Source organism: Brassica napus, chromosome A2 (genome assembly GCF_020379485.1).
Source record: "Brassica napus cultivar Da-Ae chromosome A2, Da-Ae, whole genome shotgun sequence".
Classification (NCBI taxonomy): Eukaryota; Viridiplantae; Streptophyta; class Magnoliopsida; order Brassicales; family Brassicaceae; genus Brassica; species Brassica napus.
The window spans coordinates 4,647,231-4,669,813 of NC_063435.1; the positions used below are offsets into that span (position 1 = coordinate 4,647,231).

Here is a 22,583-nt window from a genome sequence, read left to right on the forward strand (position 1 = left end):
ATGGCCCGGCCCTTTATAACTGAAAACTGGACAGGCCCATTATTTCCTGGTTTAATCATTATTAACCACATATCTATTATTTCTGGCCGAAAAGCCCAAAAGTATACATAACCCTTGAGAAAAAAACACATAAATCTTAAGTCGAAAAAGATACCGTTAGTTACAACGTACAAGGAAAATCTATTAGATTACAAAAAATTATCAATCAGTAATCAGTAAAACCTATGTAAGATGTTAACATCTCATCGTAAATTGGTCAGAAATTACTTTTAAATCCATGTAAGTTTTCAGGTCATTCAATAAGAAAAGCAAGTAAAATTAATGATTTACATTATTATTATTATCATTATCCACAACTCGTTACATTTAAAAAGAAAATGAGAAAAAACCTTTCACCCTCGACATGCTACAATAAGCTTATGACTGTAATAATACATAATTCATCAATAATCCGGCCCTATACTTATACATGCATGTACATATGCATGATAAATAAAAATGATTAAACACTGTGGTAGCTCATCTGAGTGTAGTCTTGAAGTATACCCACTCCTTCAGTCGTCTGATCAAGAACAGAAGCTGATCCCCAAGAACTCGACGACATTGTTTTCCTCTCTAGCTCCACTTCTTCTGACCACCAGCTCGAATCGTTCGTTGGCCCAAACTCGTTGCCCACTTGAAACCATTCTTTAGAACCACATGATCTGTTCATAAGGTCCATGTTATGATTATCTAATTGAAGGTCCTGCGAAAAACCGAAATTAGGTTGAAATTCGTTAGCAGGGTTGAGGGCTTGTTCTACGTTGTCTGAATAGATAGGAGATGCTCCATTGCTGAGCTCAGCTAGATTGATATGACTCTTCTGATGAACAAAGTTAACTCCTAGAGGGTGGAGGGTTTCTTGGGATGCTAGCTTAGAGTTTTGAGCCGGAGTAGTCTGCAGCAATGGATGAAGCTTGGGCCACAAGATAGGGTTGTTGTAGAAACTAGAGAAGGGGCTTTGTAAGTTCTGAAGCTGCATGTGAAGTTGAAGCCTCTCTAGAGCCGAGTTACTCAGATTTTGAGGACTCTTGTTGTTGTTGTTGCTGATATTGTTTTCATTCGAATGGATGATGGAGTCTTGACAATTCATTTGTTTCTGTCTTCCGAGCAGCTTTTTCTTCAGTTTGGTGTTCCAGTAATTCTTGATATCATTGTCTGTCCTTCCAGGAAGCTGAGCTGCAATTATAGACCACCTGCATATATCAGATTAAGGTTACAATTATTAGAAGATTGATAAGAATTATTTCATTGTATATAGATCACTAATTAACTTCATGTTTCATATTTTACCCAAAAAACACTTCATGTTTGATTGATGTAAATAAACAACAGGTGCCTCCAAAGTACAAAAACACCAAACCAAAGAGAAAGAGACAATATAAACCCTAAATTTTATGAGATATATCATAGCTTGAAACATGGGCTTGCATGTGTTTCAGCGTAAGATTCATAGACAAAAGGTAAAAAGACAAGAAGCCCAAGTTAAAGTCTTACAGAAATTACCTCCAATTCTGAATCACGAATATATTATATATTAATTAAGAGGTGTTGATTTATTTAAATAACTAATCAATAGATATCAAGCGATATAGATAAATCACTGACCTGCTTCCAATGCTGATGTAAAGATTTAAGATGATACTATCTTCTTCCTCAGAAAAGCCACCATGTTTGATGTTTGGTCTTAAGTAATTAAGCCATCTCAGTCTGCAACTCTTACCACATCTCTTCAACCCTATAATTTACACAAAACTTCAAAATCAGGACAATGAATCTAGCTCATAAATATGAATCAATTAAAATCGGGACAAGGGGGTGTTCATTAAATACATATTTTATTGATTCAAAAAGTGTATATGATAAATATTCAAAACGAAGCTCAGGATTATAAGTTATGGTAGATAAAATTAAACAAGATGCAGCTACTTATAGGATTATAAGTATAAACTAATGTAATTATATAAACTAATGTAATTATTACCAATTTTCTGAGGCAGTGCGATCCAGTTGCCACCAGTGCCATATTTGTCGATATAATCCTTGAGCTTCACATCTTCTTCAGGCGACCACGGCCCTTTCTTCACGTTTGCCTTGTCGCAGCATGGAGCTCTTCCCATTTTCTTACAAATCCTTTTGTCTTTTCTTCTTCTTGTTGTTGTACTTATTCTTCCAAAGTGTTATTATGCTTGATGAAGATGAAATGATCTAATGCTTAGAAGAGATGGTTTATAAAGACAAGAAAAAGGAAGGTATTAATTAGTGATTATTATAACTAAAAAGTAAATATTATCTTATTATATAAAGTCGTCTCCGTGTTTTAATTTTCATATTTCAAATTCAACCCTTAGCAACTATATTTTTCTTACTAGGGTTTTTGTGTTTTTTGCTTTTGGATTAGTTTTCTAACAATTACTTGTTTATTTGAAAGGTGAAAAGCTGTCTCAGTTTTTAAATCATTATACAAAAGAAAAACTTGCGTAAAATTTGTCCAATTGCATAGCACTTTATATATTTTAATTAATATATAGCAATTATATAGTTTCTTGATTTGTCGTGACTTGGGTTGAAATGTTCCCTTTTGTAGCCAATCAAGCGTTATCACTTAATTTCTGATGTACTTCTTAAATTTGGATAATTTGCTTATTCATAGATAGTGGTTTGAATAAGTCAACTTATATGAGAAAAGGTAATCCAAATTCTTGACTTTCTTATGACAGAACTGAGTAAAAAAAAACAAGAGAATTTTTGGAACTTGCATGGCCTCAGTAAGAAACTTCAAACAAGAAATGATGATATAACTTTCTGTGAGAAAATGATGAACATTGAGTATTACTGTATTAAATCATAGAACGGCAGGATATATAGTACAATGTGTTTCCATAGTTTTTTGCCAACCATGCAATTCCATCATTGCACCAGTTTAGTGATAACAATTAAAGAAACTTTGTCACTCCGTACGTAGTTTTCCGTTTCAATAAAACGTTTTTTGTGTAATGAATTGTAGAAATTCTGCAGGTTGAAGAAGTTTCTAAGAAATTAATCGAGGATGTAATATGATGAGTATGAAATGCGTGTGCCGTGAGGAAAAACGTCGGTATCGAGAAGACCATATAGTCATATATAATAGATACGGTTATGACTCGTTGCCATATAAGTTTTGACTTCATTTCAAAGTACATTTATTTCCATGTCTACGCCGATTATTTATCTCTCAAATTTATTCTAGAAGCTCTTGTTCTTTGACTTAGAGTTTCTTTTACACATACACACACAGTATATATTATACGGATAAATATAAGCATATAACGTATGTGTAATGGGTGTATTTTCATCTTCGAATTCAACTGAATATGTGAAGTTATAAATTATAAATCTTAAAATACTTAAGACTGCAAGCATTCAAAAAGACCGTGAAATAGGCATGGCCGGTTCAACGGTGTCATAGGCCCTGGGGCAAATTTTTTTTTAATTTCCAAACTATTATTTTTCTTTAGAAAATCTGATATATATATGTTTTTTCAAAATACCAGAAGTATTTTTAAAAATAAATCTATGGAAACAAAAAAATATTTTCATATAAAAAATTTGGACTTCTTTTCTTATTTTTAGTATAAAAATACATGTATTTTTTTTTAAAAAAGTCGGATTTTTATCTATTAAAAAATAGAGGGACAACGGATTGGATCCGGAACGGTCGCACTACTCGCCCCCTATCTAAGCCGGCCCTGGAAATAGCCGTACGAAAATTCATTTTTAGCGATTTAATCAGCCATTTAAACATTTAGAGGCATGTTTTCGGAAGAATGGAAGACATTATTGTTTTTTTCTTTAAACATTCTTTTTGTATCAAAGGATTTTTCTTCAGGCATTCAAAATTTCCATTACCATCATATATTTTTGACATTTAATCACTTAAAATTTTATATTCTCATTTGTCATATATTCCTTCCGTTTTTTAATATAAGTCGTTGTAGAGAAATTTTTTTGTTCCAAATTATATGTCGTTTTCGGTTTTCTATGTAAAATTTATTAGTAATTAATGTTGTATGACCAATGATAATATATCTTTTATTTTTCTATTGGTTCAACTGTGGTTAGGTAAATAATTAATGATGTTTTTGTTTAGAAAATATAAGAAATTAATAGTTTTTTTAATCTACGTGCATAGCTGTAAAACGACTTATATAAAAAAATGGAGGGAGTATTAATTATTATTAAATCCATTTACAAAAATACTCAATCAAACATTTTTGAAAGTATTATCAAGTAAATCACGCATTAAGTTTCTTATCTAGACTTTGTTAGCTACCATTTTGTTATTTGCTAATAGTAATTTTAATAAACTGTCATTTTTGCAAATTTTAATAACATTGATACATATGTACCAAAGTACTTTGCATGAATCAGATCAGCAATGATAGTTAGAAAGGACTAATGGCTTTTCTAACCTTGCAAGAGTTACGTCTTAAAGTGAATAAGTTTCTATTATTAATAACTAAACTGATTTCGATTAAAAAATATAATAATAACTAAAGTGATATAGATATATATAGGAATGGCCATATAATTAACAAACTAATATTGGTTCAATATGCATACGATTCTTTTATTTCTGCTTATATTTTTCTTTTAAATATCAGGATTTACTAATGTTAACGATGAGTTATAAACTGTGGGAATTAAATTGACTGGTTTCAAATACTCTTGTTAATGAAACTAGGTCCTTGTCCGCGTTACGCGCGGATAGTATTTTGATTTTTTTTCACTATTATATCAATTGTTTAGTTTTATAAAATGTTATGTTTTTACTGTAAATTTGAAATTAAAAATCTAGTTTTTCCTTACTGTAAAATAAATTAATTTATTTGAATCTTACCACAATACATTATACACGAAGAGAATATAGTTGGTCTTATATTTTTATTTGGTGTAATATTAAAAATTTTGATAGTTTGTTTAAATAGTTTTTTTAAATTATATATTTTAGGATTGATTTTCGTGACTATGTTCTATAATTGTCTAAAAAAATTGTTTGTCCCATATAGACATCCACATAAATATGGACTTCTGATAAATTTGTTCATTGAGATATTTAGTTTCACTTTCAACTTTATTCTTTTTTTTGGCACCCTCATGCTAGCTTGTGGGGCTAACTAACTTGGTGCAAAAGGGTTTACAAAAGCTGATCGAGATGCGCGTGATCAGACACCTTTTGCTAGGCTATTCGTACGGAATTTTAAAGATCTAGGAATATAAGCAATAAAAAGTTCAGAAAATTCTTTGGATACAGCCTGTATTTCGTCGAGCTCCGAGTCCAACACAGGCTAATCTTCCTTTTTCTGAATGAGTATAACCAGTTGTTCACAGTCGATTGAAAGACCATCTCTCTGTGTCCAAACTTTAGTATCACTTGCATTGCCCATAGTAAACCTTCAGCTTCCGCTTGCAGTGGTGATTTGGTGTCTGTATATCGGCCCTTGCTCCAAACAGCATTAGAAAGTCACTATCCATTAACACAAAGCCAAGTCCAGATATGTTTCTTTCATTTATCCAGGATGTCTAGCAGAAGCGTTTCTTTACGGAGGAACATTTGTGTCCGTTACCTCAACTCCCATATCAATCTCCATAATCTCGTCTATACGTTGAGTTATCCTCCAACACTCTGCTTCAATTTTATTCGCTAATGGGAAAGACATAATTCCTACGATACTATTAATGATTGTTTTTTTTGTAACACTGATACGGCAAACTTATGTTTTATTTAACAAAACTCTTATTTTAATTTGTATTAAAGAATCAATCATATTTTATATTATCCATAATTTTAGTAAATTTGCTTATTTGTCATGTTTTTATTAGATTTTAGCTAAATTATTGATTTATTATTTATTTTTAGCTAAGTCACAAATTTATTAATTTAAAAAATACCCTTAATTAATATTATATATATATATTAAAAATGAATTTTATTTTAATAATATTAAATTTCTATTTTATGTTAAAATTTAGTTAGTTTTTCTTATTTGTCATATTTTATTAGGTTTTAGACTTTTAGATATGTTATTGATTTATTATTAATTTCTAACTGATTCGCTAATGTGTTAATTAAAACAATATCCTTAATGAATTTTATATATAATTAAAAACGAATTTTATTTTAATCATATAAAATTTATATGTTATATTAATATTAAATATTTGATTCTAAAATAATATAATAAAATTATAAAAAAATTTAAAAATAAGATAATTCTTATATGTATTTTGTTGCTATCTGAAAACAATATTTTTATTATAAAAGTTAAAAAGATACAATAAATTATAATTAAATATTATTCAAGAAAAAAAATTTATATATAAATATATTTTATAAACTATTTCTATGATATGAGTGTTTTAAAAAATTTAACACGGAATGTTTAGAATACGGGATTATGCTTATGAGAGAGTGGCTCGGGAGTGGGATAGGAGATGGGTCTAATGGGCTGCAAATTATTGAATTTTTTTTAATTGAAGCCCATTTCGTGATGACCTGACATATTGATTGGTCCTGAATATTTGTGCACATGTGGATAGGCTTAGGAAGCAATGATTTAGTTCCTTTTATATAGTAGGATAGGGAAGCTTAAATACAATAATTGATCGGAACAAACCAGACAATGCTAATTGACCTTGATTTATCACAAAGATGTTGTTTGGAGTTAAAAATCATTTATTGAAATTCATTTTTAAATAAGCTAATATAATTTTTTTATCAAAAGATTGTGATTAATTAATCAGTTAAATAATTAAATGAGAAAAGGAACCACAACTAGGCAACAAAATAACAAGAGGAAACAATCAAAACTCCAAAAAGGAGCAACTAATATTCTGTGTATAAAATATAGTAAAAGATTGAAGACACCAGGAAATTCAGAGTTTAATAAAAGCAACGCAAATGTTTCTTGTTGTCCTTTTTCAGAACCCTAGAATCGATGCATTTGATAAATCTCTAGCTTTAAGGCACTATAATCGAGCTAGTTAGTGGCTAAATATACGCATATATACATAAAAAATTAAACTTTTGTTATGTGTCTGATATGTTTTTATGTCATGAGAGGATACAGCTTAAAAAGTTAAAAGTAAGTTTAAATATATACACACACACACATATATATATATATATGCGTAACAGACACTTTAAATCAAATTAATTAATCAATACTGCTTGATATATATTAGTTTCCCAGCTAATCATTAGATATCAGATCCCTAAGGTTTGCTTACAAATCATTGATCAAGACTCAAAGTCATTGCTAAATGCTAATAAGCAGTAGCTTATACTCCCTCTGTTTTTAATTATAAGTAGTTTTACTTAAAAGCACAAATATTTAGAAAGTTGTTATCTAAAAAAATATATCATTTAATCAATTAATTCAACCAATTATAAAAAGCTTAATATTATTTTATTGGTCACACAATATCCAATAAATGAAAAAGGTGCATTGAAATATGTAAACTACTTATATTGTGAAACAAACTCTTTTTGCTAAAACTACATACATTTAAAAACAGAGGGAGTAACATTTATACGAGTTTATCATGTTTATATTAGACAATATGTTACTTATATTCTTATAACTAGCTATCTAATTCATTGACTTTACATATAATGGTTTCTGTATGTTACTTGTATTAAAAAGACAATAATAAAAATAATAATAATAATAATAATAATAATCATGTGGAGCAAATATTTATGTTGAGGAAGAAAACATTTAATTACCGATCCAACTAAATACCGAATTCAAATGTATTGTATTGTATTGTATTGTATTGTATGTATACATACTACCTTATGGCTAGCTAGTATATATGATGAACATGTTAGAAGAGTAAAAAAAAGTTTTTGACAAAAAAAGTGAAGAGTGGAAAATTTAAAAACTAATTTAATAAGGAGAGTAATTAATATTATGACCGTAAATACCCTCTTTAAATTATATGATGAATTTTATATCCTAAACAAATAACCAGTTTAGGGAGTCTAGATGTGATTAGAAAAAACATGATACCATTTTCACTAGTATAATTCTATTTTTGTGATTTGGCCTTAATTTCCATTCGTTAAAATCTATGTTATTTTCTAAAAAGAAAACCTCGATATTTCCCCCCAACAAATTCAAGATAAGATTTGAGTTTGTCAATTTTATAGTATTATAAAGAATCTTGTCTTTTTACCAACAAAAACTAATCCAAGGAAAAGTGTAATCATCATCACGTCACTTGGGTTGACTAACACAATACCGTACGCCATTCCCTTTGCACTGCGACGGTAAATTGTTATTATAATTTTTATTATACTGCCCCAGACTAAATTTTTTCATAAGTCTGAATTTAATCTTTAAATTCTTTTAATTAAAATTTTATAATTCTCTTTTGAATTTAGGGCACAGAAAAAACCCAATTTTACACGAGACCACTGGACCACCAACACGTCGGTAACTAATTCTTATACAATTATACTCTATTTTATATTTTATATGGATACAGCTTTTTGAAATTATAATTCATTTATAGTATACAATCATATTGGTTCATCTAATTTCATTTAAGGAAATATTGAATTTGTTGGGGGGGATCGAGGTTTTATGGGAGTGTACGTGTGAGTTTGACCATATACATGAAGCAAGTCATTAACGCGTGTTAGGTGTTGCATTAAGACTTAAGCTGGCATAATTAAAAGAACAAACCGTATATGTATATATGTTTGTCGAAGACAGAAGATAATGGTTTCTTAAATGATGTCACGTATTAACTTATATTACTAGCTAATTAAGGGTTGAGTTCTGGAAATTAGTCGTCTTAGTAGCTAGTAATATTTTTTTGAATCAAAAACATATTACTAGCTACTAAAACGACTAATTTCTAGAACTCAACCCTTAATTATAATGAACTCATCAGACATATTATGTATATTATGTATAATTAGTCTTATACACACTTTTATCTTGAGTCTTATACACACTTTACTTAATTCGCTTCCGTATTAGCTGGTATATATACATCATACATGCATCACCTATTAACCATAATTTAGGTTACAAAACTTTACTCGAAACCAACTGTAACATATATACTAACATCTAATCAATCTAATATTCATTTTGAATGTGGATGGATAACATACCATTTATTAAGTCCACGAGTCCAATGATTAACACAACATTTGTATAATATTCCTGTATTAAAAATGGTAATTTGTTAGAAGGATATGTTCCGTGAACAAGGAAGATACGACATCAGAGTTGATAATGTCATATGCTTTATTTCTTCTCCTACTTCACTAGATGAGTTTTTTTAATGACAAGAAATCAAGATCTTTGGTACTTGCAAGGGGCTGACTTTCCTGTTTATTCTAATTAATTTACTATATTTATTAGTATTACTACAGAAAAGAAGAATATATTTGTTTTTGTTTTTAACAACAATAATAACTAAACTAAGATAAAAACGAAGGATATATTTATTTATTCTAATTAATTTACTATATTTATTAGTATTACTTAAGAATCAAACAAAACATTAAGTCAAACCTAATAGGTACTAACTACTAAGAGGTATATATTGAGAGGTATATATTGAGAGGATTGCGATCCTATCAAATATTGTGTCCAGCCCTCAAGTGTGTCTTTGGACCATTTAATGCATTACCTAGATCTTCTATATATTATTTGAAAAGCATTGCAATATTTTTTTGTAGCCATGTGTCATCACTAGAATGATTCTTATAATCTTTAGAGAAATAGGTTGGTCCATCTAAATATATAATAAATTTTTTATTAAACCACAATAAATACATTATTAAGAGGGCATGCTTCATTATTTCCTTAAATAAGATTACGGAATTGCCTAATGTGGCTAAAGTATATATGACAATTAATGATTTTGAATAATAAAGATTTTATAAAAATAAGTGTGTATTATAATTATATTTTTTTAATTTTAAGCTATTAAAATAAATTAAACAGTCATAGTAACCATATAATAAAAATTTAAAAAAATTATTTATATATTATATTTTGAATTTTTAATAACGAGTTTAAATTACTAAAACTGTTAAAAGTTTCACATTCAAATTTTGTGATTTAAAACTTTTGTTATGACATGATACAAATAATTAAAAAATAATATAAGTTGAAACTCTCATTTAATAAGTATAAAAAATAAAAGATATATAAATATATGTATCGTTTTAAATTAAACTATATGCCATATAAAAATACATAAATATCTTAATTTTGAAATTTACTTTGAACATTTTTTTGATAAAAAATTTGAAAAAATATTGACAACTTAATTTTTAAAATATTATAAATTACTTAAACCATTAATTCCACAATAAAAATTTTGTTATCACTAATTTAGACTTTTTGCTATAACAAATACAAATGATAAAAAAAATATGAGCAAAAAGCATCATCTAATAAATATTAATATTAAAATATACCATATATATGTTACTATCATTTAAATTTAATTATATATCATATCAAATAGAAAATATAGTTTTTCAATTTATAAAATGTATTTATATGTTTGCACCAATTTAATTATATAATTAGTAGATAATTAATTTTTCATTATTCAATATATATTTATTATTTCATAATATGTTATAAAAATATAATACATAAATTAATTTATATATATAATGTTCATCCCGCGCAAGGCGCGGATCTTAACCTAGTATATATATATAGTAGGGAGTAAATCGCCCGTCCAAATAAATGAAACAAAAATATTTTAATTGTATTGAAAAATTAGGAATATAATTTTATTATCAATTAAAATAGTATTAACTTTTGTTATTTATTTTGTTATTTGTTTTGTTCTTCTTATTAGGAAAAAATTATCTCATCATTAAAAAAATTTTGAAAATGAAATTTTGCATTTTAGTATTTTAGCTATGACAATATGTAACTGGTTATGATATAAAATTTAGCAATGAATTTTTTAGAGTTATTACATTTCATTTAGCAATGAATTTTTTTTAACTAATATCTTATTTTTTTGAAACATTTATACTAATATCTAAATTTTTAACAATGGTAAATATTTTGTATATTTACTTCATTCATGATCTAAGAGCATCTGCATCAATGAACCTTGAAAGAGGTTCATAACTTTAATTTTTATTTTTTTTTTTTATTTTTTTGGTTTGATTTAAAAAAAAAAAAAATAAGGGAATCAATCGCGAGCCGCCACATGGCGTGAGGCCCGCGATACAGTGATGAACCAGGTTCATCCCAATGAACCTACAGGGGCTGAGTTCACAAAAATAAGAATATTTTAATATATTTTTTTTGGAGAAAGGTGTGAACCTCTGCATTGAACTTTTAATGCAGTTAGATCGAGATACTTTTACGCAACTATATAAAGTATTATAATGGTGTGAATGCTTCGTTAATCAAAGGTTTGACAACTTTAAATCAACAACTGCACAACTCATTTTTGCTTTGAGTACTGTTTGGATGATTTGATCAATTTTGAAAATGGAATAAAACAATGTTATGTTTTAGCAGTTTTTTTTCCAAGTATGCTATGATGGAATTATAAAATATATCATTCGTCTCTTCAAAATATGAATTAATAATGTTAACTAAACAAATTTAAAAGCAAATTGGTCGCTTGGCTCTTTCCCCCGCATGAGGGGGCTCTTCTATGTTAAAAAGGAAACTGGTCACTCAAGAAACCGTCTATCTTCTCTGGAGGGAGAGGAATAACACGTTACACCATGTGTTTCTCAACCTCGCGATACAAACTTTAGTCACATTGACAGGCTCATCCGGGACATCTTTTTGGCACAAAGGTTCAATAAAGAAAGTGCCAATCTCCTTTCAGTCTGGTAACATGTAGCTTATCCAAGTTTCTCATACTGATTTTCACGTTTAGATTCCCCTCAGATGTTTATTATATTTTGGCCAGCGTAGCTCTCTGCCCCCAACTTGTAGTACTTCTCATTTCTCATGTTTGATGAACCCTTGCAGCTATGAAGAATCAAACCAAAGTTTGGTTACGCATTATCATTCGATCTAAATCATAGACATGAGGAGATGTAAAGATTTTTAAACAAAAACCTGGTGATGGTATCTAGTAACAGCAGCCCATAATCTATTTAACTGAGAAAGGACTTCTGTGAGATACGATTGTACAAAGAGAGAAGCCTTCTTTCCATCCCAATGAACATCAAATACTTCTTGAACCTTGGGCAGATGTTTGCATCGGATGTAACTCATAAGCTAATTAGAGATATACATAATGAGAGACTTATAAGATTGATTAAGCTACGGTTAAAGCTTTTAGATTTTAAGTACAACCACTGAATTTATCTTCAAGGTGCAGTAAGGACAAACAAAATAATCAACTTTGGTGCTGAGAATATACACACTACTTAGTCACAACTCCCAAAAACCAATTGCATTGAACAACAAACTTAAAAGCAAAAACTAAAGATCTGTTCAAGATGCTAAACCTGAATCTATTGATCCGTAATTACTTCGGTGATCTAAAACTAATTAGAAAAGCTAAAGACCATTAGTTCATGAAGCATTTTGTCAGAGTAATAATATGAAAACTCATTTACATACAAACCATATTAGAATCAAACATATCACGTTTGCTACCACATTAGCAAAAAGACCTCAAATCCAGACAAAAGTGTAACTTAAGTTTTATAAACTATTTGGTGCTTAGTACCTAACAACAAATTATATGGTTAAGCCCGGATGATCAACACAAACTTTCTCTCTATATAAATTATAAATTATATACCATAAAGGAAACGAAGATGATTATGAGTTTTATGAACATAATACCTTAGCATCGATGAGAAGCATGTCAACACCCATCAGCTCCCAACCGCGTTTGACGTTCGGAGTTTACCAAAATCTTAGCAGTCGCACCTGACGGTGGAAGAACAGCGTTCACCTTTCAAATCCACGAGAAGAATGGATGAGTTAGCCATTAAACTGAAAATTAGCATCGACTGGTTTTAGGAATTGTGAGGATGATTTTCATGAGAGAGGCGGACTGACCATTTTATAGGTGGATGAACACCGACAGGAATAGAAGTAAGAAGCATTGAATGATTGGTAGTGCTTGTTGTGGGTTGAAGGAATAAAGATGGTTCGTAATGGTGATGAATGGATGAATTCGTACACATTAAGGGTCCAATTAAGGAAATTTTGATTTAATTTGGGCTTCATATAAGGCATAAAGTCCATCCAAACTCGATCAAACCATTGAGCTATGCACTTTGGATCTCCTCTCCTTCATCTCATCATATGCTTTGCTCTATCGTCTTCTCTCGCCAATTTCCTAGCCGCTGCTGCAAGTGTTGCTCATGTTTTTTTTTGCTGATTATGTTCATTGCTTCTGACGATCGCGGCGTGTGACATTTAGGACTATCATGATTTATTAATTAACTTCCTATTGTGAAAAATACAAAAGTCGTGACTCTATTTTATGCAAACTACTTATTTTTTTGTAACTAAAATACTAATCTCTATTCACAAACATACTCTCTCTGTTCCTAAGTATAAGATTTTTTAGGTAAAACACACTTATTAAGAAAATTATTTTTTTACTGATTACCTTCTATTTTATTTATTACTTTGACAAATTTTATTTATATTAATAAGATGTCTTAAATGAGAAAATTGACCATTTTTATTAACTACTTTGACCAATTAATCTTAAGTTTTGTTAATGAAATTTCCTAAATAACAAATTTGACCATTGTTATTTTATTAGTAAGATATCCCAAAATGATAAAGCTGACCACTTTTTGGAAATAAATTTATTTTTTGAACCAATAAAACAAATAACACTTTTCAAAAATTAATAACTAAGCAATAAAATAAACTTCCGCGTAAATTTTTGGTAAAAACATATCTAAGTTAATACTGAAATAATTTCACATAAATGCCCAATTTTAAAAACGAGACTAAGATGGTAAAGTAATAAAATAGATACCCCCATTAAAGTCCTCACAGATAGTTAAGCAATGAAATAAATCTAGCTCTAAGTTAGTATATATATGTACATATCTAACCTCTTTGGAAAACCCAAAAGTTAAGAAGGTGTGTGAATATAAATACTACGTTCTATCATATTTACAAAACAACAATATATCTTATTAATTGTCTCTGTTCTCCTATTCTCGCAGGGAGAAGAAAGAAAGATGGTGTCGCGTCGGAGGTTTGCTCAGGTGTCCCCGAGTAACGACGAAGAGGACTTTGTAGCGGAGATGAGGTCTCAGGGACAGAACTCAAGGAGACCTGAGGAAACAATGGAGGGAAGGAAGAGGAAGCGTAGGAATGTAATCCTGTACGAAGAGTCTGATGAGGAAGAGAAGGAGACAGAGAGAAAGAGAAAAAAAGATGACGAGGAAACGCCACCGAAGGAAGTGAAGCCCGATGTCGTGAAACCGGTTGGTGAGCCGGTTAAAATTACGGGTAGAGGAAATGGGAGAAGAACCCATTACAGGCAGTTAGAGTGCAACGGTAAAAGATACGAGCTGGTGAGTTGTGTTGACTACATTAATTGATGCATTATTATGGGTCTCGAGTGGCCCATTTTTTTTTTTTTTGCACCTGAATGCTTTGTTTTTAGTTTCTCTGACATTTCTTTCTTGCACAGGAGGAATCGGTGATGATGAATCCAGAAGGCAATATTCTAAATCCTTATATTGCCATTATCAAGGTACTGGTGTTAGTGTACGTGCATGCTGCTGATTTTTTTTTTTTTTTTTGTGTATCTATGCTTAATTAAGACAGACTTGTTTTTATTGTGTCTAGGATATTACCCAAAAACAAGATGGAAGAATGATGATTCTGGGGCAGTGGTTTTATCGTCAAGAAGAAGCAAAGAAAAAAGGTGGTGGACACTGGGAAGCAAATGGTACACGAGAGCTGTTCTACAGTTTCCATCGTGATGAGGTCCCCGCAGAATCTGTGATGCATAGATGCCCGGTGAATTTTGTTCCACCTCATAAGAAACTTCCAAAAAAAAAAGGTTTTATCGTGCGAAAGGTGTATGATACTGATGATATGGAGCTGCGGGAGTTGACTGATAAGGTCTATGAAGATGCAAGACAACATGAAATCGACCTCTTTGTGGAAAAGTCTGTGTTGCGATTGGGTGATCTTCCTGACCTTGAAACTGAGGAAGATGTAGAGAAGGCTAAAGGATCTTTTCAGAAAGTAAACATAACTCCTGTTGACGTTAGAAAGGAGGAAGTTACCTTTCCTAGCTCATCAGAGTATCATTCTATCTTACAAAAGTTTGATTCACTAACACATGACGCTCATCGTAACAAGTGTTTGGCGAAGCTTCTGGAAGCAGTCCGGAACATATGCTCTAACGCTGGTGATGAAGCAAATGTGAGTTCAGATGTATTAAAGGTCCTAAACTAATTAAACTTTTCTATCCTTTCTGATCATATTCCAAATAGTCTCTATCCTTTCATAACCCTTTTTGTTTAAACTTCTTGACAGGATGAGAGTTTTATCTGGCCAGATGCTGCTGTTCATCCCGTGTGTGCCCTTGAGATGGCTTTAAATGTTTCTCTTGCATCAGATCATTCTAAATACAATCAGAGGATAAGGTCACTGGTATTCAATCTCAAGGTTAGAATCTGCATTCATGCCATTTCATGATTGTTTCTGCACGTATGCTCCATATTCCTAACAGTTGATCTATGAAATTAATGTGACATGCTAAAATTTGTATGCCTTATGATCACTGAACAGTATTTCCATTTTTTTTTGTCTGTAGAACACTGCACTCCTGGCTAGACGACTGCTCAATGGCCAGTTAGAACCTGAAAAGATTTTGAACATGTCACCCTCTGAGTTAAAGGTTAGGGAATTGTTATATTATCATAGTTGTATCAGATTAATATGAATCTTGCTTTGTGCTATAGTTGGCAAATAGTAATGATTACTTCTTACAAGGTAAACAAATAAGATTTGTTTTTTTTGGTGGGATTCAGGAGGGTCTAACTAATGAGGAAACAGAAAAGAATGAGCCTGATGATGCGGAACGAATGCAGGTTTTGTTTTCATTTATGACAGTCAAATCTTATCCAGTCTCTTGTATTTGAGTTGGAGAATGTCGTTGACCATGTCATGTGTTGGCTTTGGCTGCAGATGACTGATGTAAGATGCTTGAGATGCAGTCAAATTAAAGTTTGTCTGAGGGATATCTTTCAAACTGGGCATGGAGATCGCTATCAGGTTCTTTGGCTTTTTTACATATCAAGTCATCTATTATCGGCATGTTTCAAAAAAAAAAAAAAAAGTCATCTATTATCGGCATGATCTTATGCATACTCATGGATCATAATAATCACATTCTGATTTTTTTTATGCATTTAGCTGGAGTGTATTGCCTGTGGAAATTCCTGGTACGCCTCAAGGGATGAGATATCAATTCTTGATGTAGACACTGAACAACCTGCCCGAGGTAGATGCAGTGAGGCCATTGAGAAGAATTTAACCAGTCCTCGTGAAGCTGAGAAGAAAGTGACAGAACATTCCTTGAAGACAACCAATGAATCAAATGCAGACAACAATCCTGAAGCCACCAAGAAACCTGAGTGAAGAAAGTATATTTACGGTTTAATACCTTCAACCTTATTTTTAGGGTGTTGGCTATGAAATCGGACTTGGTTAGTCGTGTAAAGCTTATTTCTGAAAATAATTGTAAGACTTTGATTATGGGGATATATCAGTTGTCAATGGATTTTTATTTCATTATGGTTCCTGCAAAATTTGGAATAACTCTATTATTTCTATTTCTTGTTATTATTTCTAAGTTAGATAAATACTTTCTTATGATTGTGTTTAACGTAGGAGTTAAGTTGCATTAGGTTTGAAACTTTTATTTGTTTGGACGACTAGATGAATCAAGAAATCACTATTCTTAGATATTGACATATTGTTAGGATAAATAATTTTTTTTTGCCTTAATAATCTTTTAGCTTCTTATTTTAGTGACTTTTGAGACTTTGATTTAAATCAAGCCTTTAAAGCCAAACTATTCCTTCAAATTCTCAAAACCAAAATAACTGAAGTTACTCTTCTGATGGTTTGTTAAACTGAAGGCCACTATTTTCTTATTTTTTAAAAAAATCTAAAGCCACATCAGTTTAGTCAAAATTAATTTAAAAGCCATAACAGTAAAAGATTTTAAGTAAAAACCTTCAAAGTCTAAAACAATTAGACCCGGACCCATTGGCAACGACTGTTGGTTTAGGCTATCGTTTTAGAATTTTGGCCGTAAAAATTTTAACTGTGAAAACTCTAGCTATCATCTAAAGTAACTTTGAAAGTCTGATTGGTATTAAAAACTACAAAAGGTGTGACGATTACTTTATATAAAACATGTTTATACTAAATTCTAATATATATATATATATATATATGATAATATATTGAAAATATACTTTGAACTGATATTATAAATGCTACAAATGTAAGTTTTGATTTATTATTAAAATATACTAAGTAATAACTGACTATTATTTTAACATTTTATTACATACAAAATATCATTTTAATATTTTAATATTAGTTATTAAATATATGTTTATCTTATAAATAATTTTATTTTTATTAAAAACTATTGATAAAAATATAATAAATAAATATATAAATAAACAAATTTATTTCTTAATTTATGTAGAAATGTCATGATGAAATTTTTTATTAAATAAAAGAAGTAATTAATAATAATATACTGATAATTTTTTCTTACAACAAAATCCAATTTAAAATAATTTAGATTTTATTATACTTTTTATTGAATTTCCTTTAATTTTGTTAAATTTTTTTTATTTTATTTTAGTTGTTTAATTTGTTTTTTGTTAAAGGAAGAAAAAATATGGAAAATATGCAAAAAAAAAATTAAAAATACGAAAAGGACCCACATCCTTCTCAAAGTCTAGTGACTAGTGAGTGTGGCTTTAGAACAAATCGTTATTTGAAAGATAAAAATGTGACAATCAAGCAGTTGACGAAGGTGGTAGAAGTTTTAGAGAAAAAAGGAACTAAAAGCCTGATTGGCTTTTAAATTAACTTTGAGGATTGTGTGGTTACATAAACTTAATCTAGGAATGTGTGGAATAAATGAAATTGGAATCAAAATAAGAAAATGGAATGAAATAGCGATAATTTCAGGAATTAGAAGAATGATGTATGTATTTTTTACTTATATTCAAATTATTTCATTCTATTCACTTCTCTATTTCTTATCATCAATGATTTTTAAGTGATTTTTTTTTTCATTCATCCCACAGGCTACAGGAATGTGTGAAATAAAAAAAAATGTTTTTTCCACTTAACATGTAAATTTTTTTTGAAACGTGAATTAATGACTTTTTTTTTTGAAACACGTGAATTAGTGACTGATTCCACGTGATTCCATTAAAAAGGCATTCCAATTACAGCAAAAGTGTCGACAGCCTTCACGCCAATAGGAGCCGTAACTTTTTTTTTTGGGACAACGAAAAGTGTAACCTTAAATAGGACAAAGTGGTGAAATAGTGGAGTAACGACCATTATTAATGCCAGTGGGGAGAAACGACAATCATTGCGTTCTAGTAGACCTTAACGCACCGGATTAAATCCCAGTAGAGACCGATTATAACCTCCAAAAAATAATCCGAAAATCATCGAGAGAAGACTAAGAAGAGGAGACTGTCTCAAAAGTCTCAAACAACAATACATTTCCGTTCGCTACTAATCATTCGACGCCGGCGGTTTTCTAACTCGGCGTGATATAGTCTCACAGGTACTTTCTTGTGACTTGTCTCTTTTATCCTTAGTTTTGGTTCTTCAGTTTGATCACCAAAAGAGTGAGTTAGAGTCTACAGGGAAAGTCTTCTCTGTTCTCAGACGTGAAAATAGTTACTTGGTTCCGTTTGTTAAGTGGAAATGAGTTATCCTCGAGTTTATTTTTGTCTGGTTTTGATTTTTTTCTATAGTGATTTTGCAGATCTAGGAGTTGAGAGTAATGTCTAAATAGAATGGATAGAGGTAATAACATGAACAGAGCCAAGAGGAGTTTTGATGGTAATGGTGATGGTGATCAACCTGACCGAAAACGTCCTGCTCTTGCTAGGTTATTTTCACCTCCCTTTACCGTAATTTGAACTAGTTTGATTATATACTGAAAAGTTTTTCTAACTTTGTGTATTTTATTTATATACGCTTGTGTCAGTGTGATTGTAGAGGCTCTGAAAGTAAACAGTTTGCAGAAGCTTTGCTCCTCTTTAGAACCTATCCTCCGCCGAGTTGTAAGATTCTCCCTCTCTCCTCTTCTCTGCTTTTACTTGCCTGCACTATACTTGACTCTCTATTAGAACTTCAATTTTCATGTTATAAGCTTTTTTAACTTAGAAATTAGCTATCATTTGTTAAAGGCTTTTTTTTTTAAATAGAGATTGTTAAATGTTGAGCAGGTCAGCGAGGAAGTTGAACGTGCTTTGGCAAAACTAGGCCCCGCTAGGCTTACTGGAAGGTAAAATCAAAATTTCTCTTTGTATCATAATGGCTCTATATACTGTGACATGCTCAATGCCTGCCCTCTGGGGCTTAGGCGATTTAGTAAAATATTTAATAAATATCTTTTCTGGCGCAAATGTTTCATTTGGCTTTGTCCAGAACCGGCCCTGATGCTCGCTCTTTCAATGTTAGATAACAATTTACTATTACTTTGCAGTTCTGGTTCTTCTCCAAAGCGAATAGAAGGTCCAAATGGTAGTAACCTACGTCTCCAGTTCAGGTCCAGGCTATCTCTCCCCTTATTCACAGGAGGAAGAGTAGAAGGAGAGCAAGGCGCCGCGATCCATATCGTCCTCATCGATGCAAACACTCGCCGCGCCGTGTTACACGGTCCAGAAGCTTCAGCAAAGCTTGAAGTTGTTGCGCTTGATGGTGACTTCAACGCTGAAGACGACGAAGACTGGACAAAGGAAGAGTTTGAAAGCCATGTGGTGAAAGAGCGTCAAGGAAAGAGACCGTTGCTTACCGGAGACTTGGGTGTGACTCTCAAGGAAGGGGTTGGAACCTTGGGGGAGCTTTCTTTCACTGATAACTCGAGTTGGATCCGGAGTAGGAAGTTCAGACTCGGTTTACGCATTGCTTCTGATGGCGTGCGGATACGTGAGGCTAAGACTGAGGCTTTTACCGTTAAAGATCACAGAGGAGAATGTATGTGTGCACAGTGTACAATGTGGTTGTTAGTTACTTCTATTTTTTAGTTTGACGCATGTTCTGTTTTTATGTGCAGTGTACAAGAAGCATTATCCACCTGCTTTGAACGATGAAGTGTGGAGACTGGAGAAGATTGGTAAGGATGGTGCGTTCCATAAGAAGCTTAGTGCTGCAGGGATAGCCACTGTGGAGGACTTTTTGAGAATAATGGTCAGAGATTTTGGAGGATTACGTGGTGTAAGTGCTTGTTTGATGTCAAGCTTTTGCTTGTTATGAGATTTGATCTCTTTCTCTTGTTTGTTTAGATTCTTGGAAGTGGAATGTCAAACAAGATGTGGGATGCACTAGCGGAGCATGCCAAGACGTGTGTCTTGAGCAGTAAGCTTTATATCTACTATCCGGAGGATTCAAGGAACGTTGGAGTTGTGTTCAATAATATCTATGAGCTAAGTGGTCTCATTTCCGGAGATCAATACTTCTCTGCTGATTCACTCTCAGAAAGCCAAAAGGTATCTGTGACTTGTGTTCTAGTTAAGCTATGATTCACATTATCTTCTATATTAGATTTAATGTTACTTAGGTGTGTTTGAACTGCATTGTTTTAAAAGTCTTTTCGTTTTGTGAAGGTATATGTTGATGGGCTGGTGAAGAAAGCATATGAAAACTGGAACTTAGTCATAGAGTATGATGGAAAGTCTCTCATAGATATGAAGCAGCCTCAGAATCCTCCAGAAAATTACTCAACTGCTGCCGTTGACAATCCAATGCAGATGGCAGGGCATTCATCCTCACTGCCGGCTAATCAATTTTCAGATTTTACTACTGGAGGTTTGTGAGTTGCAATCACTCCGTTGAAAAATTGTATTAAGTAACTGAATCTTATAAGTTTGGTAAACTCTGTCAAACACTGCAGGGTATGATCAAACTATGGTGGCAAGTTATCCTCTGCATCCCCAGCTTCTAGACTCCAACCCAAGAGCACACTTTGAGGTTGCTTCGGATCAGCTCATGGGAAGTGTACATCAGGCTCAAAGCTCCACAAACAATCAAAACATGAACGGTCTGCTTGCTCTTGGTCCTCCACAGGCATACCAAAACATCAACTCTTCTTCAGCTCACCAGGAAAATCTCAATCCTTTTGAAGACTGTTGGTCAAACCACCGCGGAGGAGCAGAAGAAGATTTCTTCTCGGAGGAAGAGATCAGACTCCGAAGCCATGAAATGCTCGAGAACGAAGACATGAAACAGTTCCTCCGCTTATTCAGCATGGGAGGAGGAGGAGGAACAGGCAATGACTCTGTAGCACATTTTCCAGAAGATGGATATTCTTCTTTCCCTTCGTTTCTAAACACGCCCATGCAAGGATATGATGATGAAGACAGTGGTCGATCAGGCAGATCTGTCGTTGGTTGGCTTAAGATAAAGGCAGCAATGAGATGGGGTTTCTCCATCAGGAGGAAAGCAGCTGAGAGGCGAGCACAGATCGTAGAGCTGGATGATGATGACGAAGAATAGTGTGGTCTTTCTTCATCATTATCGTAAACTCTACATCACTAATGAGACTAAAAAAATTGTTCCTTCTGTCAGAATTGAGAAATTAGTGACTCGAATCTTTAAAACTATTATCTTATTTATTACTTGTGCCTACTATTTAGACAGAATACCATCACCTATTTTTGCTAAAAAAACTAAAAGAAATCTCAGAAATAGGCAAGACTAAACAGGACCAAGATCAGGTATCCACTAAAGAAGCTCATTTTCTTTCTCTTTTTCTGAAGAAATGGAGAATTTGGACAAAATCGATAAAATGGAAAAAATCGGAGTGAATGGAAAAGACAAAATTAATAAGGATGATGAATTCCACATTCAAACATACTATAACTATAAAACAGTTTCTGAAAATCGAGATGGAAATAAAGGAAATTCGAATTTAGAATTTTTCAAAAAAAAAAGAGGATTATTGAAAAAATCAATACATATTACAAATACAAGAACAGATAAGAAGAGATGTGACTTCCACCTATATATTTTGTTACTTCTCCTACAAAGAAACTTGTAATACCTACTTCATTTGTAATTTCATCAATGATTTGTTTATCAAAAAAATTCGTTTGTTTTGCTAATGTATATAAATTATTTTTAAATATGTGGTTTCTAATATGTAATTTGATCCTCACAATTCTAGAAATACACTTCTTCAAATCGAAGTGATTTTTAATATTGGAAGCATTATATATATATATATATGATTTCATTCAGATTAAATATTTTAGTTTTGATTTT

The 22,583-nt window shown here is 31.5% G+C and overlaps 3 protein-coding genes across 4 annotated transcripts; 2 read left to right on the plus strand and 1 right to left on the minus strand.

The window, feature by feature from the left end:
• Positions 1–416: 416 nt before the first annotated feature.
• On the minus strand, positions 417–2,512 carry LOC106417608 (transcription factor MYB36-like). The gene is made up of 3 exons (XM_013858391.3): positions 2,024–2,512; positions 1,648–1,777; positions 417–1,235 (listed from the first exon to the last, which is right to left on the minus strand). Exons 1-3 carry the CDS (start codon positions 2,157–2,159, stop codon positions 503–505), a joined length of 999 nt encoding a protein of 332 aa, XP_013713845.1. The 5' UTR covers positions 2,160–2,512; the 3' UTR covers positions 417–502.
• Positions 2,513–11,455: 8,943 nt separating this feature from the next.
• Positions 11,456–16,838, plus strand: LOC106431395. Its single transcript, XM_013872194.3, has 8 exons — positions 11,456–14,602; positions 14,722–14,784; positions 14,880–15,485; positions 15,579–15,710; positions 15,859–15,942; positions 16,076–16,135; positions 16,233–16,319; positions 16,461–16,838. Exons 1-8 carry the CDS (start codon positions 14,264–14,266, stop codon positions 16,683–16,685), a joined length of 1,596 nt encoding a protein of 531 aa, XP_013727648.2. The 5' UTR covers positions 11,456–14,263; the 3' UTR covers positions 16,686–16,838.
• A 1,798-nt stretch (positions 16,839–18,636) lies between these two features.
• On the plus strand, positions 18,637–21,966 carry LOC106431412 (calmodulin-binding protein 60 B). 2 transcript variants are annotated; one of them, XM_013872208.3, is made up of 9 exons: positions 18,637–18,876; positions 19,081–19,206; positions 19,306–19,381; positions 19,547–19,605; positions 19,807–20,297; positions 20,377–20,537; positions 20,606–20,809; positions 20,927–21,128; positions 21,214–21,966. In XM_013872208.3, exons 2-9 carry the CDS (start codon positions 19,112–19,114, stop codon positions 21,813–21,815), a joined length of 1,890 nt encoding a protein of 629 aa, XP_013727662.2. In that variant the 5' UTR covers positions 18,637–18,876; positions 19,081–19,111; the 3' UTR covers positions 21,816–21,966. The 2 variants fall into 2 exon arrangements, with proteins under 2 accessions (XP_013727662.2, XP_013727663.2); XM_013872209.3 differs by having other exon boundaries at positions 18,646–18,876; positions 19,070–19,206.
• Positions 21,967–22,583: the final 617 nt, after the last annotated feature.

Bases quoted from the DNA above. Each gene is read 5' to 3' on its own strand.
- LOC106417608 (XM_013858391.3), bottom strand. From the start codon at position 2,159: ATGGGAAGAGCTCCATGCTGCGACAAGGCAAACGTGAAGAAAGGGCCG. The intron at 1,778-2,023 runs GTAATAATTACA...TGTAAATTATAG, and splicing joins CGCACTGCCTCAGAAAATTG to GGTTGAAGAGATGTGGTAAG. The intron at 1,236-1,647 runs GTCAGTGATTTA...TGATATATGCAG, and splicing joins TACATCAGCATTGGAAGCAG to GTGGTCTATAATTGCAGCTC.
- LOC106431412 (XM_013872208.3), top strand. From the start codon at position 19,112: ATGGATAGAGGTAATAACATGAACAGAGCCAAGAGGAGTTTTGATGGT. The intron at 19,382-19,546 runs GTAAGATTCTCC...AATGTTGAGCAG, and splicing joins AACCTATCCTCCGCCGAGTT to GTCAGCGAGGAAGTTGAACG. The intron at 21,129-21,213 runs GTTTGTGAGTTG...CAAACACTGCAG, and splicing joins TTCAGATTTTACTACTGGAG to GGTATGATCAAACTATGGTG.
- LOC106431395 (XM_013872194.3), top strand. From the start codon at position 14,264: ATGGTGTCGCGTCGGAGGTTTGCTCAGGTGTCCCCGAGTAACGACGAA. The intron at 15,943-16,075 runs GTTAGGGAATTG...GGTGGGATTCAG, and splicing joins TGTCACCCTCTGAGTTAAAG to GAGGGTCTAACTAATGAGGA. The intron at 16,320-16,460 runs GTTCTTTGGCTT...TTATGCATTTAG, and splicing joins GGCATGGAGATCGCTATCAG to CTGGAGTGTATTGCCTGTGG.